Raw genomic sequence first — 23,097 nt, 5'->3', positions numbered from 1 at the left:
TGAGACATCCTCAGATCCAGCCCTGATGGACCTTTTGCACATCTGCAAAATGAATACTACCAGAAACACTAATTCCAAGCATATGTACTCCACCTGCAACATAAATAGAACATGCTGGTGAGACAGATGTATATCTCAAAGAATCTCCACACTCTGGAATAGGCTCCCTAGCCATGTGAAGAAGAGTCCATTCATAACCCTATTCAAACATAACCTTGACCATTGGGATGGGAAATCGAAAATTCACCTCCAGTTTGGCCCCCATGTCTCTGATAGACAGAGACCAACAGCAGATATTCCCTGACTAATGTACCCCCCACTAAACCTTTATCAACCTCCTACATAACATAGCCCTCCAAATAGACACCCATGTTACATGAGGACACAGTTGGGTTGGGTTGTGCAGCTAAGCTTATAAAGGCCCTGGTGGTCATTAGCCTAGGATATATTTATATATCTATTATGTGTGCAAAGGAATACTAGGTTCGTTGTGTACTTCTGACAGTGTGAAATCTGTGTACAAGACATGTGGACTAATGTAGTAATTATAAACTTTAAGCAGAACCCATGTGTGTGTATGCAAGTACAGATATTAAAACATGTTATTTTTCCATTAAATAACTTGACTGTTTTCTTGGAATTAATTCATTAAAACAATATGTCTTTATATGATTTCAGGAGACCAGAAACTTCCTTCCTGTGGTTTACATCACCTTTTAAGACAATGAAGTACATCTTATGGAGGCGGTTTAAATGGGTGATCATTGGCTTAATTATCCTCTTCTTCATAATTCTGTTCCTTGGAGTTTTCCTGTATTCCTTCCCGGTAAGATCTTCTTACAAATTTTTTTTATTTTCAGTTACTAAACATAGTTTCAGAAATAAAAATCCCTGTGATTAGATTTTCAGCATAAGTAATCCTTCATTGTTTTTTTATGAGACACAAAATGTTATATTCTGCTTCTTGTTTTAAATGTACAACTTTGACTATGAACCAAAAGTGTCCTAAATATGGTCTATATTAGAACATCGAAGTTTCACAACTTTGAATGTTCTAATATCGACCCCATTCAGTGAACGCTGAAAATAGCGATGCTACGAAAACCAAATTTTTTCCTAGGGAAAGAATTTGGTTGTCCGTTTCTGTCCCTTTGCTATTTTCAGCTCTGTGGTGAAAAGTTACGAGTCGGGTTCAGGTAAATGTGCGACTGGGCGCAGGTTAGGTGCATTAGGGTTAGGGTGCGGGTAAGGTATGTGTGCGATTGTGTGGACATGAGGGTTAGGGCGGGTTAGGTGAGTTAGGGTTAGGGCGCGGGTCAGGTATGTGTGCGATTGTGTGGACGTGAGGGTTAGGGCAGGTTAGGTGAGTTAGGGATAGGGCACGGGTCAGGTAAGTGTGCAATTGTGTGGACGTGAGGGTTAGGGCAGGGTAGGTGAGTTAGGGTTAGGGCACGGGTGAGGTGAGTGTGTGATATTGACGGACCTTAGGGTTAGGGTTTGGGTTAAGGTAAGTGGATAGTTAGTGGTGTAGGTACAGTTTGGTGTAGGGTTAGATGTAAGATTTTAGGTGTATGTGTGTGGATTGCTGTTTGTTTGATGTGCTTGTGTTGTATGCATGTTTTTTGGAACAGCTAATTTTTTCCCTAGGAAAAAATTTGCTGTTCTGCATGTTCGATCTTGTCAGCGTTCGCTGAATAGGGGTCAATATTAGAACTCTCGAAGTTTTAAAACTTCGATGTTCTAATATACACCCTCCTAAATATGGTACTTTTCATTTAGTAATATTGTTTTCATATCATCATCGCTGTTATTTCTTTATGGATCATACAGAGATGTTTTTGTCATGTTGGACACCCAGTAGCAAATTCTGCTGGCACAAGGACTGCTGCCTTTTATGTAGTCTAGTGTAGGCTCGTTCATAGCTTCATAGCAAATCATTAAGCCAAGAGCTAAAGAAAGCCAATACAACCTGATTTTACTCAATATATGGTCCCTAGAGGTAAGATGATAGCATGGATTTGTTTCTATGCCTTGAATATCTTACAAACTGCCCTTGTCCATAAGGGACATAGGTGCTACCCCAGGTGTGAATTTGCAATTTCCCATCTATTGATCCAAAGTGTGTTTGAAGAGAGCAGGGAAGGGCTTTGCTTAGCGTGAATAGGAAGGCTGTTCCAAAGAAGGGGCAATCTCTCAGACACATACCTGTCTCTCCAGCATGTTTTGTTTGAGTCCCTGACTAAGTTTAAATCCCTAGATCAGGTTAACCTTGTGTTGTTTGACTTGTGGATATGTAGCAGATCCATCAAGGCTGCATTTGTGAGTGCCTTTTAGGTCAGGCATAGGTCACCCCTTAATAGTCAGTAGAAGACAGAGTAAAGGGATAGGGATTTTAGTCTGTCCACATAGGATATGTTATTTACATCCTATATTTTCTTTGTGAGGAAGCTCTGAGGTTGCTCCAGCTGCTGTAAGTGCCTGGTTAAGTACATGGCAAATGGCATACTTTACTCAATTATTGGACAGATGAGGGCTGAGTACAGTGGTACTATAATTTCCTTGGATCTGCATACCATACCTTTACTTATAAGTTGTTCATAGGTGGTTACCAGGCTAATGACCACAAGGGCCTTTTTAAGCCTAGCCATGCATCCTGAATCTCTGCCAAGTTCTGATACCCTTGAAAAGTGTAAGCAGGGCCTTGGGATATGAAACATGTACAAGCAGGGGCCTGAGAGATGAACCATTTACAGGCTGCCTGTGTCCATTAGTGACATAGGTGTCAAACCAGGGATGAATTTCCTGTTCCCCATCCAGTTATCCAAGTTACACTTGAATTGGATTAGGGAGCAACTCTGCTTCACATGGATGGGGAGCCTGTTCTAGAGACAGGATAGGTATTGTTTATATCACAGGCAAGGTTTAAGTCTTTAGAATGGGTAATTCTGGTGTTGTTTGTTTTGCAGATATGGAGGAGATCCATCAGGGTGGGGTCTGACAATGTCTTGTATGTCAGGCATAGAGCTCCCCTCAACAGCCTGTAGGAGACAGAATACAGAGATAGGGCCTTGAGGTGGTCTGCGTAGAACATGTTACTTACACCCTGTATTCTTTTAGTGAGGAACTTCTGGGAACATTCCAACTGTTGGATGTGCCTGGTTACGTACATACCAAAATGGCATTGTACTCTTTGATAGTTCTGATGAATGCCGAATACAGTGGAACAATGACTTTCTGGGACCTAGATGTCATACCTTTGTTTATAAATTTCACAGCACAGAATGATTTTCTTACTACTGTAGACACATGATGGTCAAAGGCTAGATTACTGTCTATGTGAGTCCCCAAATCTCTGACTAAGGTCACCTCTTAGGGGTGTGTTGTAAATATGATAGTTACCAGGGTGGATGACTTTCAAAGGATTGTCTTATGGATTTCTTGGCATTTAGTTTTAGTCCATCACTGTGACACCAGTTGTTTGTCTGTGTCAGCCCTTCCTAGAGAACATTTGAGTCAGTGGGGGATTATATGACTGCTCCTAATTTGCAATCAGTGAGAAAAGTTCATATCCATGGCAACATGCCCTTTTTTATTGATTAGATGGTTGGAGTGAGAATACAAAGTAATGTCAGGAGTATCTGGTTTGGTGCCAGTGCAACTAGGTATTGGTGAAATTTCAAGGGTGTTTTACAGGAAAAATATCAACTCAAGGTGTGTGCATCTATGCAGGGCACTGCCAAACACTTGAGGGGAAACCAGTAAGTAGACCCTGATGATTTATGGATGAAGCATTTAGGGAGATATTCTGAAGTTAGGTTAGACATCAGCAAATTAAGAAGTACTTACTGAAAAGAAAGAAAGAATTAGCTTTGTCAAGAATGATGAAAAGAGGGGATTCATCTGAATGGCTACTGCCTGGCTACTACTAGTGCTGGTCTCATTACAGCTTTATGCTTTTGGGATACAATGCTCCTTTGCTTCTTCTCTCACCAGAAGCAAAACAGTATCACGAGGGTGGACAGGATTAGGAATAAGTATATTAGAGGGTCAGCCCAGGTTGGAAGGTTTGGAGACAAAGCCAGAGAGGCACGATTACGTTGGTTTGGCCATGTGCTGAAGAGGGATGCTGAGTATATTGGGAAAAAGACGCTATGGATGAAGCTACCAGGTAACAGGAAAAGAGGAAGGCCTAAGATAAGGTTTATAGATGTGGTGAGAGAGGACATGCAGGTGGTTGGTGTGACAGAGCAAGATGCAGAGGACAGGAAGAAATGGAAACAGGTGATCTGCTGTGGTGACCCCTAACGGGAACAGCCGAAAGAAGATGATGATGATGATGATGATTGGTCCCTATCAAATTATAGAAAGCTCATTTGATAGAAACTCATTTCACTGACACCATAAGATAGAAAGCTCAAAACACTGAAAAATCATTTGACTGAAACTCAAAACACTGAAAATGCTATATGCCCTTTTCCCCACGGTAGTGCGATCCTGGAGTTAGTATATGTAGTTAGGGGGGTGGGGAGCACATCCCCCCACATAGTTTACGTAAATATTGTTTTCTCCCAACAGTTATTCATTGTAGTTATAACTATCCATGTGTAGGGTTTAAAATGTATGAAGTATGTGGGGAGGCTACGCCCCCTACACCCCACATTGTGGGGGGCTGTGCCCCCACATCCCCCTAACTATATACTAATTCCAGGATCGCACTATCATGGGGAAATTGGCATTTAGCATTTTCAGTGTTTTGAGTTTCAGTCAAATTAGTTATCAGTGTTTTGAGCTTTCTATGTTTTGGTTTCAGACAAATGATTTTCCATCAAATGAGTTTTCTATCATTTGATAGGGACCTATATATATATATATATATATATATATATATATATATATATATGCATATAAATGCAGTGGTGGTGGCAAACAAACAAAAGAATCGGTGCAAAGGCAGGAAATTAATTTTACAAAAAAATGTTTTATACATTTTTAATATAGCGGTGAATGTTTTTTGTTGCCAACACATGCTTCTTTTTACTTTTATAAGTGGTGAAGTTGCACTGGAAAGACTTTTTGTATGAATGCATTCTGTGGTGTTTTTTTGATTCTTTGGTATATACCAATGTCTATATATATATATATATATATATATATATATATATATATATATATATATAGATAGATATAGATATATATAGATATATTATATATATATATATTTATATATATATATATATATATATATATATATATATATGTGTGTGTGTGTGTATGTATATATATAGACACACACGCACACGCATATACACACACTGACGTATATAAATAATTATGCTGTTATTGAAAAATTGAATATTAAATGAAATAGGGAAATAAGCATAAAGCATGAAACACAAGTGGGGAGAGAGAGAGAGAGAGACATTGGGAATAATGTAGAAAGATGAAAAAGGAGGAATATCCAAAGTAGAATGCTGCAAACATTATACTAAGGAGCTGAAGAGTAGGGAAGATGTAAAGGCAATGTGATCAGTCAGAGAGAGGGAGTTATATGACAAAAAAGTTTGCATTTTCTCCTGATAAGAGGGATATCATTAACATGTATGAGGAAGCTGATGTGAGGAGGAGGTGTGCTTCATAGCTAGGAAGGCAATTTTTTGTAATAAAAGGGTACCCATTTCTGAACACAAACCTACATATTGTGTTTACAATATTTTCTATTTTTGATGGGATAGATGACAGATATTTTATGAGCAACTCTTTCTGTAGCTTAGAAAGAGATTCATAACCACTGTTCATAAACATATGATTCACTAATTCAGCATCCTTGTTACAATGGTGAAGTTCAAAGTTCAAAATCTTACCCAAATCTCTCCTCAGTACCCATTTTTCCCCTCAGCCATGTCTTATTCTGCAGTAATTCATTTACAGAAAAGTGCGTGTTTTATATTCCTTGTTGAATTGGCACTGGTGAAATTCCAAATTAAGACCTTGCGTGCTTTCTATTTCCTTAGTCATTTTGATCTCTGTAGAGATGAGGGCCATCACTAGAATGGTGAAGGTCCCAGTTCAAAAATGTGCTTCATCTCACTTTTTGCCTATGTCTTCCTCATCAGGTCATTCAATGATAATTCTCTGGACACCGTTAGTGTCAGTGGTTCATGTACCCATTATTAATGAAGATGTAGAATTAGTAGATTGCAGTTCTGAAACTCATTCTAATGTGCAGTAAGAATTGCTCATCAAACGTCTGCTGATTGTCCTGTCAAACAGTATGAGGAGGCAAACACTGTGTGTAATTTTAAAATGTCTTTTCATAAACCTGAAGTTGCATTTTTTCATTATAGCTATTACCATGCTGAGCACAGAGCAATATTCATAGTTTAAACAAAACTAGTAATGCTAATTCACCTTTAGGTTCGAAAAAAAGTCATTTGTCTGGAGTTTTCTGTTTTGTGAAGTGCTTTTTTATTTTTATACCTAGTATGTTTGAAAAGCTTTACTGTCAGTAAGTCTTTGTAGAAGAGAATGTTTAGGATGAATAGAATGACTAAAAATAACAGGGAGCAGACATTTAACTAATTTGGAATAAGAACTTACATATTATAAACAAAATTTAGAAGTCAAGGAAATCTTCCCAGCCTGTTAAAGTATTATTTTCCTCTGTGTCAGATTTTTGGCCCTATAAAGGCTTGTGAGTATGTTTCTGTGTGTGTGTGTGTGTGTGTGTGTGTGTGTGTGTGTGTGTGTGTGTGTGTGTGTGTGTCTGTGTCTGTATGTTAGATGCATACATGTCCAACCACTCTATGCTATATACATACATATATATATACATATATATATATATATATATATATATATATATATATATATATATATATATATATATATACTCCCAAATTGGAAATGCTCAGTGCATTTTTTTTATTTATAGTATATCAACTGTGGAATAAGTTTCAGTGATATGTTATAAATGCTACTTGATTCTGGTCTTTTTTGTTTCTTTTGTAAACTTATGTGTATTACTGATGGTGAAATACTGATCCTGGATTTCCTTGGTCTGCTTCAGCACACCATGCTTCTGAAATTAAAGTATCCCATTTCATTTGCTAAGAACAATATGTAATTGTTGTACTAGTAGATGCAAGAAATGCCATTTAAGTGCACTGACACAGGGGAACAGTGGTAAATAACTTGTGTTCATTGTACAGTTTGTAGCTACAGAACACCTTATTAAAACCTACATTTTGCATAATTTGTTTCTATAATTCAATGATATATGACATTGAAAGCACAGTTCTAGTCCTGGCACAGTCATCTCATCTAAGGCAATAGACTTTTCTTGTTCATCTGTTTGAAAGTTGTCTGGGCTTGAAGCACAATTGTGGAATTTGCAGCTGTGGTTACTTGGCAGTAGGTCTCCAAATATAGCTAGATTTTCTATTAAATGAATATACCAACAAAGAAACAGCCTAAAGTCAGCAGATTAGAAAAATCAAAGAAGTATGCTGCGGTATATGTTTATAGAGTCATACATAATAAGCGGTAGAGTTTATCATCAAATTCCAAACTTACAAATACAAAAGAACAGTTACAGTCTGTTTTAAAAACATGGATTTTAAATTGGATCTTGGCTTGCAGCTTTATAATGTTATGCAATGAGATTTGTATGGAATTTGTAACATAATTTTTGTAGTATTTTCCTTTAAGCAAATCTCTTTGCCAGTCAACTCACCCTATAAATTTTCCATAACCTAACTCAATAAGACCAGCTGCTAAGTAAAAAAATATTAAATTCAAAGTACTCTTAAGAGGCAGAAAGGATATCCTCAGCCAGTACAACAATGGAATATTTAGAAGCTTCAGAGAATGGAGACCAGTCCAAACCCCCTGATCTGTTATCACCCCATGGTGTGGAATATACTGTGGTAGGACAACTGAAGTGTAGGAATTAAAGAGATTCCCACATCATTAATCACACTGGTCGTTAGGCCCCAAATGCTTCTTACACTGTCAATGCTCTCCGTTTTTTGTGGCTTCAGGCAATCTCTGCATGTACTCCATACACAGCCACCATCACTCTCCATTTGGCATCCTGTGATAAACAATGAAGAACACATTTTAGGTATTATTTCCACAGGCCATTTAGTAAGGTTCATGCACTTGCCTCTAATTTGTTCCATAAGTAGGATTTTACATATTATAAGCCATACGTTTTTACCAGAAAATGTATAAAAAGCAGTTGCCAGCACAGAGAAACAAGGGTAAAAATAAGGACGTCTTCATGATTACACTTTAACATATTAAAATAATTACATACCTGGAAAAAAACATTGGATTTGCATGGAGGTTTACCTTCTATGTGTTTTTTCAGATATTTTTACAATAAATACAACATTGCAGAGTAAAATTTTATGTTGTTAAAATCATTAATTGTTACTGATAGGATTTCAGTTGTAGTTATTTTGATTCTGAGTAACTCTTTTAACACCTAGTACACTATGCCTGTTTTGCAGTACATTTTATCTGAATTTATGAAATACTGTTATTACCTCTGATATTTGCAGTATGTTAATCTAGCAGGTAAATTGGTATCTAAACCTGTCAGTATGTGCCCTTCAGAAATTACAATAAAGACCAAGCAGAGGCATATTTATTTAATTTAGCTGGTTAATTAGTTGGTTTGTTAGTAATTTTCATTTGTTGATCTGGGAAGTCTCAAAGGGAATGACACATTTTTTGCAAAGGCTTGGGAAGAAACTTTCCACGTGTAAATTACAGCTAAACATAGTTTAAACAAATTACGAAATAACACATTTGAAGAATAACTTTGATGCAAATGTAGTATGTAAGCAAGTTCTTTACAAATGTTGTACAGATGCTGCTCTTCTTTTTTCTTCTTTTTTCTCTGGCCATAAATAAGCATACATGGAGCTCAGCATGAGCTGAACATGTTCAAGCAACCAAAAGGAGTCATTAGAAAGCAATTAAACTGCAGCTACAGGTCCCCAAGAATGGACCTGGCTGCTTGATGACATGGGTGCCAGATGACATTACAGGCTGGCAGATGGAGGTCAAAGGGACAAGTACTGATTAGAAAATCACATTTTTACCATTTATTATGATAAAGGAAGCATATGTAATACATGATCTACTGTATATATATAATGGGAAATGGAGTTGCATTAAGAATAATTGCATAGAAATGTTATACAAAATTGCAAATGAACCTAGTGCCTTTCCTTGCTCCATTTCAAAGTCTGAATGAAGTATAGACTTTCACCTGAATGCATAGTCGTTGAGTATATCATTCACTCAGAATGGAAACTCTGATTACTAGAGGAAAAGGTGGACTGAGGGATTAATATGCAACATTATTAATTGCTGAATGACAGAGACTCTATAATTTCAGTCTGTTTCTGGCCATAGCCCTGGCAGCCTAGTGTACACTTAATATTATGAAATTTGAAATTGCGAAGCTGCATAACTTGGCTATTTCCAAAAATAGCTAGACTATTTGTGAATTCACAAATATAAAGTGTACAGTAGAGTGCCAGCTTCTGCTTTGTCTTTTATGTAGTATGCATGCTGGTAACAATAGACTTTGGTTTCTGAAGTTGATTAAAAGAATGCATCTGAGCCCCCCCCCCCCCACACACACACACACACACAGACGTGTATGTACACATACAGCCACAGACTTTTGCTACCTAAATCTGTGTTAATAATTTTTAGTCCTGCTTGTATTTCAGGTGTTGAAAGCAATAAAGAAATATAACCTGCATGTAAACATCTTAGATTTCATAAACAAGTCATGCTTTGGATAATTCAGAAAATGCTAATAGAGAAATAATACCTTTATCGTAGTTTTACAGAAACAATGCCATTATCACAGTTTTATTTGATATAATTTATAAAGGTAGTAATGACAGTTTTGGTGATATGATCCCAGCAAAACTACAGCAGTACATGGAAAGACATACAATTTGTCAACAGCCAGCTGTGCAACAAGTAATCTTTCAAAGATACTGGAGTAGCATGACAAAAGAGCTATATACTGATAATTGTGCAAGACAAGAAGAACCGTTTTGAATAGTCTTAAGTATACTTTAGAAGTTTAGAATCATTATTTACTCTACAGTATAGTGGTTTGGGGGTCCGTTTGGTCCGGAATAATTGGCTAAGTTGTGGCTTGTAGAATCTGTGTTTGGGTAAACCTAACAGTTGCTATATATTTCATCATGGGGAACCAATGGCTTGTGGGATACTTGTGTTATGGTAGCTAGTTATGCACACAGTGGTGGCTATTTCTACAACTATGAGATGATGCCAAGGGCTTGGAGATGAGAAGTTTTGCTTACACAAGCAGCACACTTTTGGAAGAATTTGTTCTCCAACTCCTTGAATACATTCCTATATCTAGTCACTTATTTACCATAATATTCTTCCTTACCTATCTTAAATACCACTACAATATATTGTCTTAAGTCATCTATATACTTTTTTGGCAGACGTGACATGTTAGCCTTTTTACTTATGTCTTATCTTGCTCTGTATTTTAAGTTTGTATTAATTGTAACTGACAAATCCAATTTTACCTTACTTTAACTAATTGTTAATTACTTGTCCATGTGTATGTTTTGCTGAACTTTACAAATGCTAAAATCTTGTTCTATGTTTGTGTTTTTTGTGGAGTTTTTCTCCCCAGGCCTCCACTGAAAATGGGCTGTTAATGGCCCAGTGGACTATCCTGGTAAACAACTCAAATAAATAAATAGTAATAAATAAATTATTGCTTGATAGTTCTTGGGCATAAGATGGGGATCTTGATTTTTGGTAGAAGAGTGTATAATTAGTAATTCCTTCACAATATAGTCACACAAACATTTTGGGAGGATCATGAATTGTATCATGTCTTTAGGATGTAGAATGAAAAGGTAGCACTTGGCAAAATCTCATGTACATGGTGGATTTGCAAGTTCTCCACTGAAGGTTCCCAGCTGTGAACTGAACTGGAGACACAACACTTTGAGACAGCAATCCTAATTGCTATAGCACAATCAAAATAATTAAATGCATCAAGAACAGCTAACACTAAGCCCTCCTCCAAACTCATGCCGTTTAACTGTATACATCACTGCTTACATTGATTGATTTAACTCTTCTATCTTGTATAAACCCACACTGGGTATGATTATTTTGTTTCAAAAATTTCAGTAAGTATACAGTAATTAATTCTTTTTCTGCTGAGCATTGTTGCTGTTTGCATTTAAAATACAGCATCTGCAAAATGTTTCAACATCTTTTCATGAAGTTGTCAGAGTGTATTATTGGCATGATTATATATAAAACACAGCTGGAATAGACTTCTACCCTTAAAGTCAAAGATGCAGCAGTACCTTGAATTTTAATGAAAAAAAAATCAAGTTTTAGTGTCACATTTTATGCCTTAGCATATACAAAGAGTGAAAAGATCACGTTTATACTCCTTTTAGGTCCGAAATCACATCAAACTTATATGTTAATGTTTTAGCAGCTTTTGTTTATATTACTATGAAGAAAACAGAAAGCTACATATTTGTTTTCATCCAACTGTTTCACAAAAGTTACAGTCTCAGACATCTCAACTGTCCTCATTTTGGAGGAATGTTCCTATCCCCACACAGGATGTTCCCATTTTTTGAGTTATGTCCCTATTTTCAGGCTTGATTTACTCCTATACCCAATTTTCTGAATCTCCTGCATGACACATGATTTTTGACTCTGTCTAGCATGCAGAAAACTGCATTACATGACCAGCACACTAATGGCACCAATAATTTAAAGAAAAGGGACACACATCTTACATCTCCCCTTTTCTGAAGCAAAAAGAACTGACCTTGTGTGGTAAGATTTTGCAAAACAATTCATTAAAATCTTCACATTTTACTGTCTCTTTGATATTCTGCCTATATTTTTTCATCATTTTTGCCACTCTGTTTTTTTGTGTGTTTCTGAGTAGTATCCCACATTCTTACTGGAAGCAGGTCAATTTACATACTAATTGGTATTCAGATTTTATGGCAATTAGATGTTTTTGTCTGGATGGACCTACTTTTCAAGGATGTTAGTTTATTCTTATTTTCAAAGTCAGCAGGTTGAGAGGTATGTGCAGTATATCATTTTACAGTGGTCATTCTGGACTGAATTCAATCCCTACTGCTTCAAGATATTCTTAGGAAATTTCCAAGCCCAGACTTCCTGATAATATCACTTTTACTTTATTTTGCATAGCCTAATCACTTGTAGTTAAAGTAGACAACTGGATCTCAAATAAGGATATATCCCTCATAGAGCATGAAACACATTTGCATTTGGCTAAAACAAAAATTACACAAATATTACTTTTTCCTACAAAAAATATTATTTTTGATATTCATTTCACAAGAACACAACTGTGTTATGAATAAGAAAACTGAGTTTGTCAGTTTGGAAAAAAGAGCAAAATATACATATTTGTATGAACTAGAGCATCTGAATGGCTTTCAGTGTACAGCAAATGTCTCAGTATAATATATTATGACCATCACATATAAAATGTACATCAGTGATGGTTCTAGTTGTAAAGATGCATACACAGCTTTATCTCCTTGCAATGCAGTTTACTGCAAATTAATATAAACTGAGGAGGGGGGTGTAAGGCAGCAAAAAAGAAACAGACAAAAAAATAAGTCTGGGGAATTATTTTTCTCTGCATGGTGAGCAGAAGATCACCACAGCACTGGTAATAAAAACAGAGTGTAATGCAAAATGTCAAACTGTATCAGTAAAGGCACATGAACTAAAGCCACTGGGACCTTGTGTGTGTACAGCATTATTTATATTGCCTTTAAGGTTTCATTTATTTATTTTTTATTTTTATTTTATTTGACATTTGTTTACTGACAAAGTCCATGTGGATCAAAAATAACTCATTTTCATCAGAGACCCAGGGAGAAAAGCTCCAACTTACAGCCCATTATGCACATACATATTACAACATCTTTAGCTTAATACAGAGAAACGTTGGTTTAAGTTCATCTGGATAAACTTACATCAAAGCATTTTAACTTCACATGAAAAACATCCATGTATATACAATATATACATTCCTTTCTTCATTAACATAGGAGATAAGTACATTACATTCTTTCACAGGGTAATGCATGTTATTCTTTAGTTCTTCCTTAAAATTTGACACAGTGATATAATACTGAGCAGCCACTGCATTATAACAGAAGAGAGAAAGCACTGTGGGGAGAATAAGGGAAGAGTGCAGGAGCAGAATTAGCTGAAAAGGTCTGTTGTATCGAATAAGGGTTTTGGGGCTACTGTTAGTCAGGGGATAGAAATGAAGTGAAAATGTTAGCTTGGAGGAGATCAGCCAGAGGAGAGAAACCTGATATCAAGTTAGCCTACTGGAAAGTGATTACATGGTATTCAGTCATAAAACACATTTCAGACTGTAATTCTAACATAAGAGCTTCCAGTGCAGCACATCTTTGAATTTGACTCCACAACTTTATCCATTTCAAAGCATGGCACTGAATCCTTGCAATTTACTAAACAGAAATTCACAGTAGATACCACAGTGAAAACTGAGTATAATGCAAGATGCCAGACTGTGGCAGTAAAGGCACATGAACTAAAACTACTGGAGTCTGTGTTAGAAAGGCAATATGTCCACCCCCCTTTCAGACTTCATTGCAAAACACTGAGGTAATAACAACTAGTACTTGGCTACAAAACACACCTAAGACTGCAGTTCTAATCTCAGAGCTTCCAGTGTTACACATTTTTGAATTAAATATTATGTAATCTGACAAATCAAAGTCTGCAGTAACATGAACATGATCCATTCCCTTCTGGCTCCTGAATTCTCTGCTCATGTGCCAGTTAGGCAGTTGTGGTGCTGTTCCTTCGTTCCTCTTGTGCCATTGTTGTCTGACACACACTGTCTTCTGTAAACAAATCTCCAGGTTTTACTTAGTAAGTGCTGTCTATATGTTATGATTTGGAAACAAACTCATCCAAAAGAGTGACTGTAATGGTCATTAGTAGGCCACTATTGTACTGTACAGTGAGTTTCCAACAACAGTCAGTTGTCAGTTAACTAATCTGGAGCTTAACTTGTATTGGTTATTGTCTGCACCTCTTGCAATATATATATATATATATATATATATATATATATATATATATATATATATGTATATGGAACCTTATTTTTCTGGTGCCCATACGTGAGGACTTCTTTGAAGGATACATTGCTTAGAACTTCCCTTGTGGAGAGCACTAACTTATTCCAAATCTTAGATATGACTACTGAAAAAAGATGAGTCACTGTGGTGGTTGTTTCAAAGGATAGACATTATTAGATGTTGTTTAGTAAAGCAGAATGTTCTGTTTGGAGTGTACCATTCAATGGTAGACTGCAGGGAGGAAATTTTACAAAGATTGAAAGAAATGGAATGGTATGCACACAGCTGACTGCTAGTTAATAGATGATCAATTTCAAGGCAAGCATTATATGTAAGAGAGAGATAATGAATATGTGTTTGAAGTGTTGAGAAATTCAAAATTTGAATTTTTGTGAAAGACTTATTCTGGGTTGAAGGCATGTGTGTACATTACGTTGATAAACGTTATGTAATAGTAGAGAAGACCTGGTAAGAAGAAGGCTCTGGCAGATGTTAGGTGAGCTTGAGGAGTCATAAATCTTGATGTACAATAAATCATACCAACATTTTGACTGTATTGTAGAACAGGCTTGTTAATATGAGGCTAAATGAGAGATCAGAATCAAGATTCTGGCAAGTAATTTGCACAAGGAAATTAAGTTTAATGAAGTGCTGTCATATAAGGAAAATGTTTCTTATGTATTTATTTTCTATTTGTTAAATGGGTAGGTGCAGTTATCCAGGGGCTCTTTTCAAGTATGATCCTGGTCACTTTGGCAGTTTCTCACTAAATACATTGTAATAAAATTCAAAGCTATCATGAAAACAGCAGACTTACTCTCATATCACAGTAAGAGGTAACATGAAGTTAACAGACAACATATCACTTCACAATATGTCATTGGCATAATGATAGGGTACAAATGAGACAAGAAAGGGGATGCTAATACAAGTAATGACAAGCACAAAATGTAGGAAGAGACTAAGCATTGTTCAACAAAACAAATATAATAAAATAAAGAGAGTGATTGCCTTGTGGCCAGGCAGAATTAATGATGAATAGCACAACCTCAGCTTTATTAGTAGTGAGCTGTAGACCTCAGCTTATGATCTGTCATTCTATACTGGAGTAGTCTGTTTATAGAAAAGAGGTTGCTTATGTAAGGAATTTGTCAGAAGAGAATAGGATGGTGTCATCTGCATAGTGTATCATAGAGGGAGGGGGAAGTATAATGTCATTTGATTAGCAGGGGATAAATAAAAGTGGGCCAAGGACAAAGCCTTGAGTTATCCCTAAAAATACAAATAGTATGGCAGATTTTTGACATCTCCATTAAGCATCCTGTGTTCTATCTGGGAGATAACTAGGAAGCCAGTTTAAGGAATTTGTAGAGAGTCTGCAATTTGACAGGAGGTAGAGAAGAATATAATACTTGACTGTGTCAAATGCTGTTGAGAGGTGAAGAAAAATGACAGTGATGGATTCAATGACATTATATTTGGAGCATGAGTGGATTACAGATGAGAGGAGGGCTATATCTGTACTACTCAGAAGCCATGTTAGATAGACAAAAGAAAATTATGCTTTTTAAGGTAGGTAAATAGCTGCATGTCATACCTCTCAACCATACCGAATATCTCGGTAAATACCGGTTTTGAGGGCAAAATATTGGCATGCCACGAATTCCCAATTGGCCCCTTTAATTTCCAAATTTCCCAGGTTATTTTGAAATTTATTTTTTTTTATTTGGAATTAATTTGTTCCTGACATCATCATGTGCAGGGCGTGTACGATGATGTCAGCGTCAGGAGGCAGGCAGACAACCTGTCGGAATTCAACTACCTTTGTTACTACTTACTTTAAACTTATTTAAGTGCAGCAGTCAAGAGCTGCAGAGTCAGACTGGTCCGCAGGGTTTTCCCTCTTCTTATTCAGGCAGAGCCCCCGTCCAGGTAATGTAAAGAAAAAGTTCAATTATATCCAACTCACTTTTGCCTTTTCATTGTTATTTTATGTCCAGATTCCAGAATGAGTATGTCCAAGAGTCTGAGAAAAGAGAGCTTATTTTATGTCTGATAGAGGTGCATTCTTACTTTAAGTTTGAGAAACAAGAGCTGGAAAGCTGCATTATGTGTATTGCTGTGTGGAAAGCTGCATTCTGTTTTTAGCCTTTTGCATTATTTTATGTCTGGAACAAGAGATGGAAAGCTGCATTCTGTGTATTGTGTGCTTACTTTATGTCCAATAAAGCTGCAGTCTTACTTTATGTTTTAGAAAAAAGAGCTGGAAAGCTGCATTCTGTGTAGCTTATTTTCTGTCCAATAGAGCTGCATTCTGAGAGCTGGAAAGCTGCGTTCTATGAATTGCTGTGTGGAAAGCTGATTTCTATTTTTTGCCTTTTGCATTTCTTACTTTATGTCTGGAAGGAGAGTATGTCCAAGAGAAATGAGGGCTGCATTCTTACCTTATGTTTGAAAACTTTATATTTGAGAAACAGGAGCTGGAAATCTGCATTCTATATATAGCTGTGTCAGGAGTGGGACTCGGATACCAGTTCTCGTTTTTCTTTTCGTGGTTTTCAGTTTACATATTTGAAAATTGACAACTGTAAATTTGTTAAGAGCCTGTATGTCTTGCGCTCCTGTTTCTCAGCCACCAGATTCGTTTGTTATGAGAGTCCGACCAATTAGCATACAGGATAGCCAATAACAAGATTCAGAGCCAATCCAGGACTAGCATCGTAGATACCAATATTTGAAGTATTTTTTTTAAAATCTGGTTTGTAGTAGACTCAGGAAGCATCTTTGAGATTCGTGAATTTAACTGTATCCGACAGAGGAGAGGACTTGGTAATTTAAAGGCATTTTTGGTGGAAGCCCTGTGAAATGCCTTTCTGTTTATAAGATTATGAAGTATTGTCTACTATTGGGTCTGACTCTGGCATTTGTAGTTAGTGTGGTAGGTAAGCTGCGATGGCATTGGCTGTGCATATATTCTAGCTTTCTAGTGTGTGCAGTCAGTGTGTAAAATGTGAGCCGAATTATAAAACTGATGTACAGCTATTTTTAACTAGTGCACAAGTTTTATATTTTCTATCCAATCCCTTTCAATTAAATGTGTTGCAGTTTCTTTTCAGTACTGAACTGGCCAACAGGCATACATTTGGGTCAATTTTCTTAATGGTATTGATTGATCATAACTGTGCAAGAAAATTGTCTTGGTATTGATGAGCGAGAATACATTATTAACCCTGATGCAAGATATATAGAATGCTGATCCCTGGAGTTTACGTTGTAATTTTAAGGAATGCTAAAGTTTAAGTTATTTGTCCATCTCATTCAGCTCGCAGTGTCTGTTGCTATTATCTGTGCATTATAACAAGATGTTATTGTTAGCAATCCAGGGCTTTGATGTAGAGGAAGTCATGGACATGTGTATCGTAGTGTGTGCTTGTATTCATGACTGAGTTTACTTTATGCATTCACTTACTGATGCCCACATGTTATTTGATGGTTGTAGTGTTACTGTGCAGCACAGTGAAGAACCAAATGAGCAATATAGGGGTAGTCATACTTGTGCAACTCAGATTATTTGAGTTTTTAAAGTGATGATTTTTTGCAGGAAAAAAATCTGCAAAGAATTAAGTGTGTTTTATAATGATGTGTCATTGTGCTAGAAAACCATTGCCTAAGTGCACCTTTGCTGAGTAGGCAGCAAATGATGGAAACTGCTAAAAGCAGAAAATGACAAGAGCGTGCAGTTTGACCTGAGATTTCTTTTGCATTTATCTGCAAGATGTATGAATTGTTTGTGTTCTGCATGGATATGTATTTTGAAATATCTCTAAAGACAGGAAAACATGTTAATGTACAGTATAATTAATAAAATACATTTTGTATGGATAAGTGTTCAGCCTGCAGCTCTCACTCAACATGAGACAGTATGTGCCATGGCTGTTGGTGTGGGTGCCTTACCGACTGGAAGCTATGAGCACTCATCGAATCCCCTGATGACTTAGTCATCCTGCAGGAAGGTTTGTCCCAAGTAAATAACTGGTGCCAAAATCATGGATTGAAACAAAATGAAAAAAAAAGCATTATTATATCCATTGTGAAGACATCTACCCCATGTGACTACTACAATGACAATACATCTCTAAGATATGGGACAGTTGTATGGGATTTGGGAACTTATATGGAGAGTGACCTAACCTTTGATGAACACGCGCCCATTGTTTAAAAGTCCTTCTCTATTGCGCAATGTATAAACAAATGGATTTTGTCTAGATCTGGGGATGTCATTGACCCCCTTTACTCAGCCTTCATCAGACCAATCATTAAATCTATTGCCCCCTTTGGCATGTATCTGTCCAGACACCCCACAAAGATATCTTACTAAAATGATACAAGGCCTAAACAACATGTCCTATGTGGACTTGACTCAAAGCCTTATCACTGCACTCAGTATCCTGCAGACTGTTAAGAGATGACTTGTCTCTGGCATACAAGGCACCCTCCCACCCAATACTGATGGATTTACTGCACATCAGCAAGTCAAATGGCATCAAAAATACTCACTCTAGGGATCTAAACCTCTAATGCAACATCTACAGAATGGTTTGGAGAGACCGGTATATCTCACAGAGGACACCGCTGCTCTGGAACAGACTACTCATCCACATAAAACATAGTTCATTCCTGTCTATATTCAAGCTCAACGTAGAACTATGGAGGAGAAAGAGGAGAATTTCAAATTCACAGTTCTTGAACAACTTACGGTGGATGAGAGAGAAGGCCCCTTAGAATATTTACTTGAATATAAAGAACTGTTATGGCAATTGAGGGTTAATGCCAACAGTAATCCAGGGCTTGAATGACATGGTGTCATTGACTATTGTTTTGAAACTAAAAGCAAACTTTTTTATGTAATTTGTTAACTTTTATTATTATATTATTACAACATTATTATTAGAATATTTTACTATTTCATACAACTTAAGTTAACATCTTAGGTTTGAAGTTTTTAATATTATTAGATATTTTAAGCAGTGCAATATGACTTGTATGTAAGAAGACGGGAGTCTGTATCTTTAAAAATAAATGGTGTTCAACACACATCTGTTAATGATGTCTTTAATGAGTATTTAAGGAGCTGAGGGGTGATACTCTGTTTTTTCTGAAGGCGTCAACTGTAATTTGTGACGAAAGCGCTCAACATTAAATTTTATTCTTGTTCCTGTTTTGTCAGCTCGCTTTGTGGTTTCTTAGTTTAGTACTGTTTCGTTTATATACAAAGAGTGAAACGATCACTTTTATAAGTAAAGACATCCTGCCTTTTGATTTGAAATGCCAACAACATTGTATACAAATGTGTTGATAGCTTTTGTGTATTTCATCTTAAATGAACTGAAAGCTGTATATTTCTTTTCAGTTGAATATTTGTAAATGTGTCTTGTCAATTTACAGAGTCAATTCTGGGCTGAATTCCAGTCTTTATTGATTGACTAAATTCTTTTTTTTTTTTTTTTTTTTGCATCCCCTCCTCACACTTGATCACCTATTGTCACCATCTCCTGTCCTCTCGTCATTCATTAGTTCTAATAGTTCCACCTTAACCTCCCCCTGACACAGCCCAACCCTCACCCGAAGATGATGTGTAGTTAGAGGATGCTGGTGTAGTGTCATATTGCTGTTGGGAGGTGTGCTATAGCCATTTTCCAGTCCATGGCAGCCTTCTGTGCTCCAGGATTGCTGCCTACAGGACGTGCACGTGCATTTCTGTGTATTTACCACCTCCCAACCAAGCGGTAAGCTGGTTGCAGCATGTAGTTTGCCCAGCTCCTAATGCTGTTATTCCAGTGAGTCTAAACAGCCTTCCTGCAATCAGGGTGTGGAAGCTGGCATCAACCACTCATACCTGTCCCCCCAGCTCCCATGCCTACGTTGAAGGTGGATCATCTAGGATGCAGAAACAGCTTTATGTCTCTCTTTGTGTCACAAGGCCAGATCTGCTTCAACATATTCTATTGTTTTGTAATAAGATGCCTGCTGATCAGCATTTATTACAAATACAGATTCAGGAGTTTAGCTTAAAAGAATTTTATTATGGGTTCTACTCTGATGGTTGATAGGATTGAATTCCATAGCTTGGCATCTATATGTGTATACTGAGAGTCCACTGTGATTGTTGTGTATGATGGTACATAATATGTTTTGATTTGTTGACCTCAATAACCTGGTTGGATTGTACATCATTTAAACAAGAAACATGTTAGGCAATCATACATGTATATAAATGAAAACAAACCATATTGACATAATCTCAGTTGCCAGCATTATACTGTACATCACAAACCATACTGACATCATTTTAGTTGCAAATATTATACAGCAGTTATAATCTACCAACTCATTGTTAGTCAAACATTAATTACATAGCTCATTCAACTCCTTTCTACTTTTAAATCTCATTCCTCCCCTGTATGTATTGTTCCCACAATTCCCATTTTTTCTATGTAATTTGCTCCTACCCTTTTCTAAAGATCCCAGTTCCAGTTGTTTTATCTCTGTTACTATATTTACTGTGTCTAGTACAGCTTGTTTAGACTTTGGTTTCCATTTTCCTAAGAATTTTTTTTTTTGGCAGCCACCATAATTAGACTCAGCAAGGCCTTACTATGTCCAGGCAATTCTAATTCTGTATCATAGCTCAGAAAAATCATCTCCCTAGATACACCAATTTGCTCACCCAGTATCTCTGATAGAGTAGTCTGCAGGGGCTCTTTAACGTCTGCCAACTCATTACACTCCCAGAAAATATACTTCCAATCCCCATCACACCGCCAACATTTGCTGTCAACCTCTGGAAAATTTATCTGGAGTCTAATTAGGGTATAAAAATACCCATATAAACATTTACAAGTAAAAATCCTAAATCTTCTAGATTTTGTTGCATATTTGGGAGACACACATATATCCCCCCATTTTTTCTTTGCGAATTGCTTATCCAGTCTCTCTTCCCAATCCTTTCTAACCTCCTCTGACTGATTCTTATAGTTATCATGCAATATTTTGTGTACTGTGCAAATTATTCCTTTGTTAACAGCAGCTTCTGTTCTAGATTCTACTAAAAATTCTACCAGTGGTAGTCTTTTATTTAGAACCCCCTATTTCTTTCTTTCTCTTTGCCTATATTCTGATATCAGTCCTGGATAGGGAAGGTAATCGCTAACCTGCAGTCCAAATAAATTCTTGGCATCCTCCCATTGTATTACCTTTCCCTCTTTAGTTATTTGCTCCCAATACCTGGTTCCTTACATTTTCAGAACAAGACTCCTTGATCATCTCAATTCTGTTTTGTTTTCTATAGCCTAATATCTTTTGGGAAAAATATAACTCAGCATCTCAGATATGGGCATTCTTCTTGGAACATGTAAACTGTTCGTATTTTGCTATGTCATATAAAATGACAAACAATATTACACTTTATTAAAAAATAGTGCTATTTTTAGTTTTTTGTTTTGCATTTTATAAAAATACACCAGTGATGTGAATCAGCTACATATTGAGCATGTCATCTTGAAAAATGCACAATATGCATTATTTTTTGTAAAACAAATGGCAAATCACAGAGTCAAATGGACTACAGAAGAGTACTAGTAGGATCTATCAATAATGGACCATTTCTTTGCAACTATGAAAAGTATTATAGAACATTTCTCAGAAGAATATAGTATAACCCTCAACTGCAAAATGCACTTAGCTAGTAGTTCTGGCTGTAATGTTACATACACAAGTTTATCTTCCTGTAATGTGGTTTGCATGGGGTGGGTGTCAGAAGTCCAGTGAAAAAACACTTCTACATTCATGCAAAATAAATAGGATTAGATATTTTGCTAGTAAGCACTACAATCAGGTGCTAAAGCCAGTCAACCACAAGTGCTTAAACTGTATTGCAATAGGGCAAGGACTGGCTATGGATATACTGAAGAAATTTAAATGTGATCTTCAATCCTAAGTCATAGTTTGCAGTTTTACTCATCTCTGCTCATACTCTATTTGCTGGATTATCCCCAGAGCAGACAAAACCCAAGTTAATAGTCTAACTGTTGAAGTTTTGCAAAGCAACAAAATAAATTAAATAAACAAGCTGTAGGCATGGCTTTGAATGCCTGCAAAGCACTTGAGTGAGTTTATATCCTGTCTGCCAGATAATGCATAATCTTAAATATGTAGCAAGCAAGTCAAGGATTATAAAAGTAATCAGTCTCCAAGAATATACATAAATTGTTTTTTCCCTGCCTATTATTCTGTAAGTTGGCTCTTCCATCCATCCATCCATCCACTCACCCACAACCCCGTTTCCCTCATTTTTACACATGAGATTGTGGTGTCACAGCAAAAGTGAGAATTATCTAGCACCAATATTCACAAAACCTAGGTGGCTAGCCCTGCCATGATTGTTCTTCCATACCACACACTCACTCACACTTACACCTATGGCCAGTTTAGTATGCTTATGGCCATTTCATTATGTCCAGTCCACCTACTGCATCTGTTTGGAATGAAGAAGAAAATGGAGTAGTCAAAGAAAGCCCATGCAAACACAATGTGGACATGCACACTCTGCTGAGAAGAAACTCTAATGTTGGTTATTGTTCCTTTACTTTACTTTATTTTGAACATCTTCCTCAGCCCAAACATACCGCTAGGTTGAATGGAATAAACCTTCAGAAATTAACAGATTTGTCTATGAATGTCAGTTGCGTAGTTACTTGTTCAGTTCTTACTCAAAGCCTTTAGTTTGAAAAGTCATATTTCAGTGAATGGAATACAATTTCATAATTTACGGATTTATCACTTACTGTACATGAGTTCCAGCTGTGTGGCAACCTGCTTCTCA

The 23,097-nt window shown here is 36.6% G+C and overlaps 1 protein-coding gene across 5 annotated transcripts in view; it reads left to right on the top strand.

Annotated features, from left to right (window-relative positions):
• DYSF (dysferlin) overlaps nt 1-23,097 on the top strand; it is a 3,914,743-nt gene that overhangs the window by 3,870,820 nt on the left and 20,826 nt on the right. For all 5 annotated transcript variants that reach the window (XM_044064060.1, XM_044064063.1, XM_044064061.1 and 2 more), the window contains one exon: nt 679-826. In XM_044064060.1, the coding sequence (XP_043919995.1) occupies nt 679-826 (148 nt within the window). The remainder of the gene's footprint in view (nt 1-678; nt 827-23,097) is intronic.

Source organism: Protopterus annectens, chromosome 2.part2 (assembly GCF_019279795.1).
Source record: "Protopterus annectens isolate FY-2018-M chromosome 2.part2, PAN1.0, whole genome shotgun sequence".
NCBI lineage: Eukaryota > Metazoa > Chordata > Ceratodontiformes > Protopteridae > Protopterus > Protopterus annectens.
Note: the sequence above shows the minus strand (reverse complement) of the source record. Positions and strands in the feature narration are given on the sequence as shown.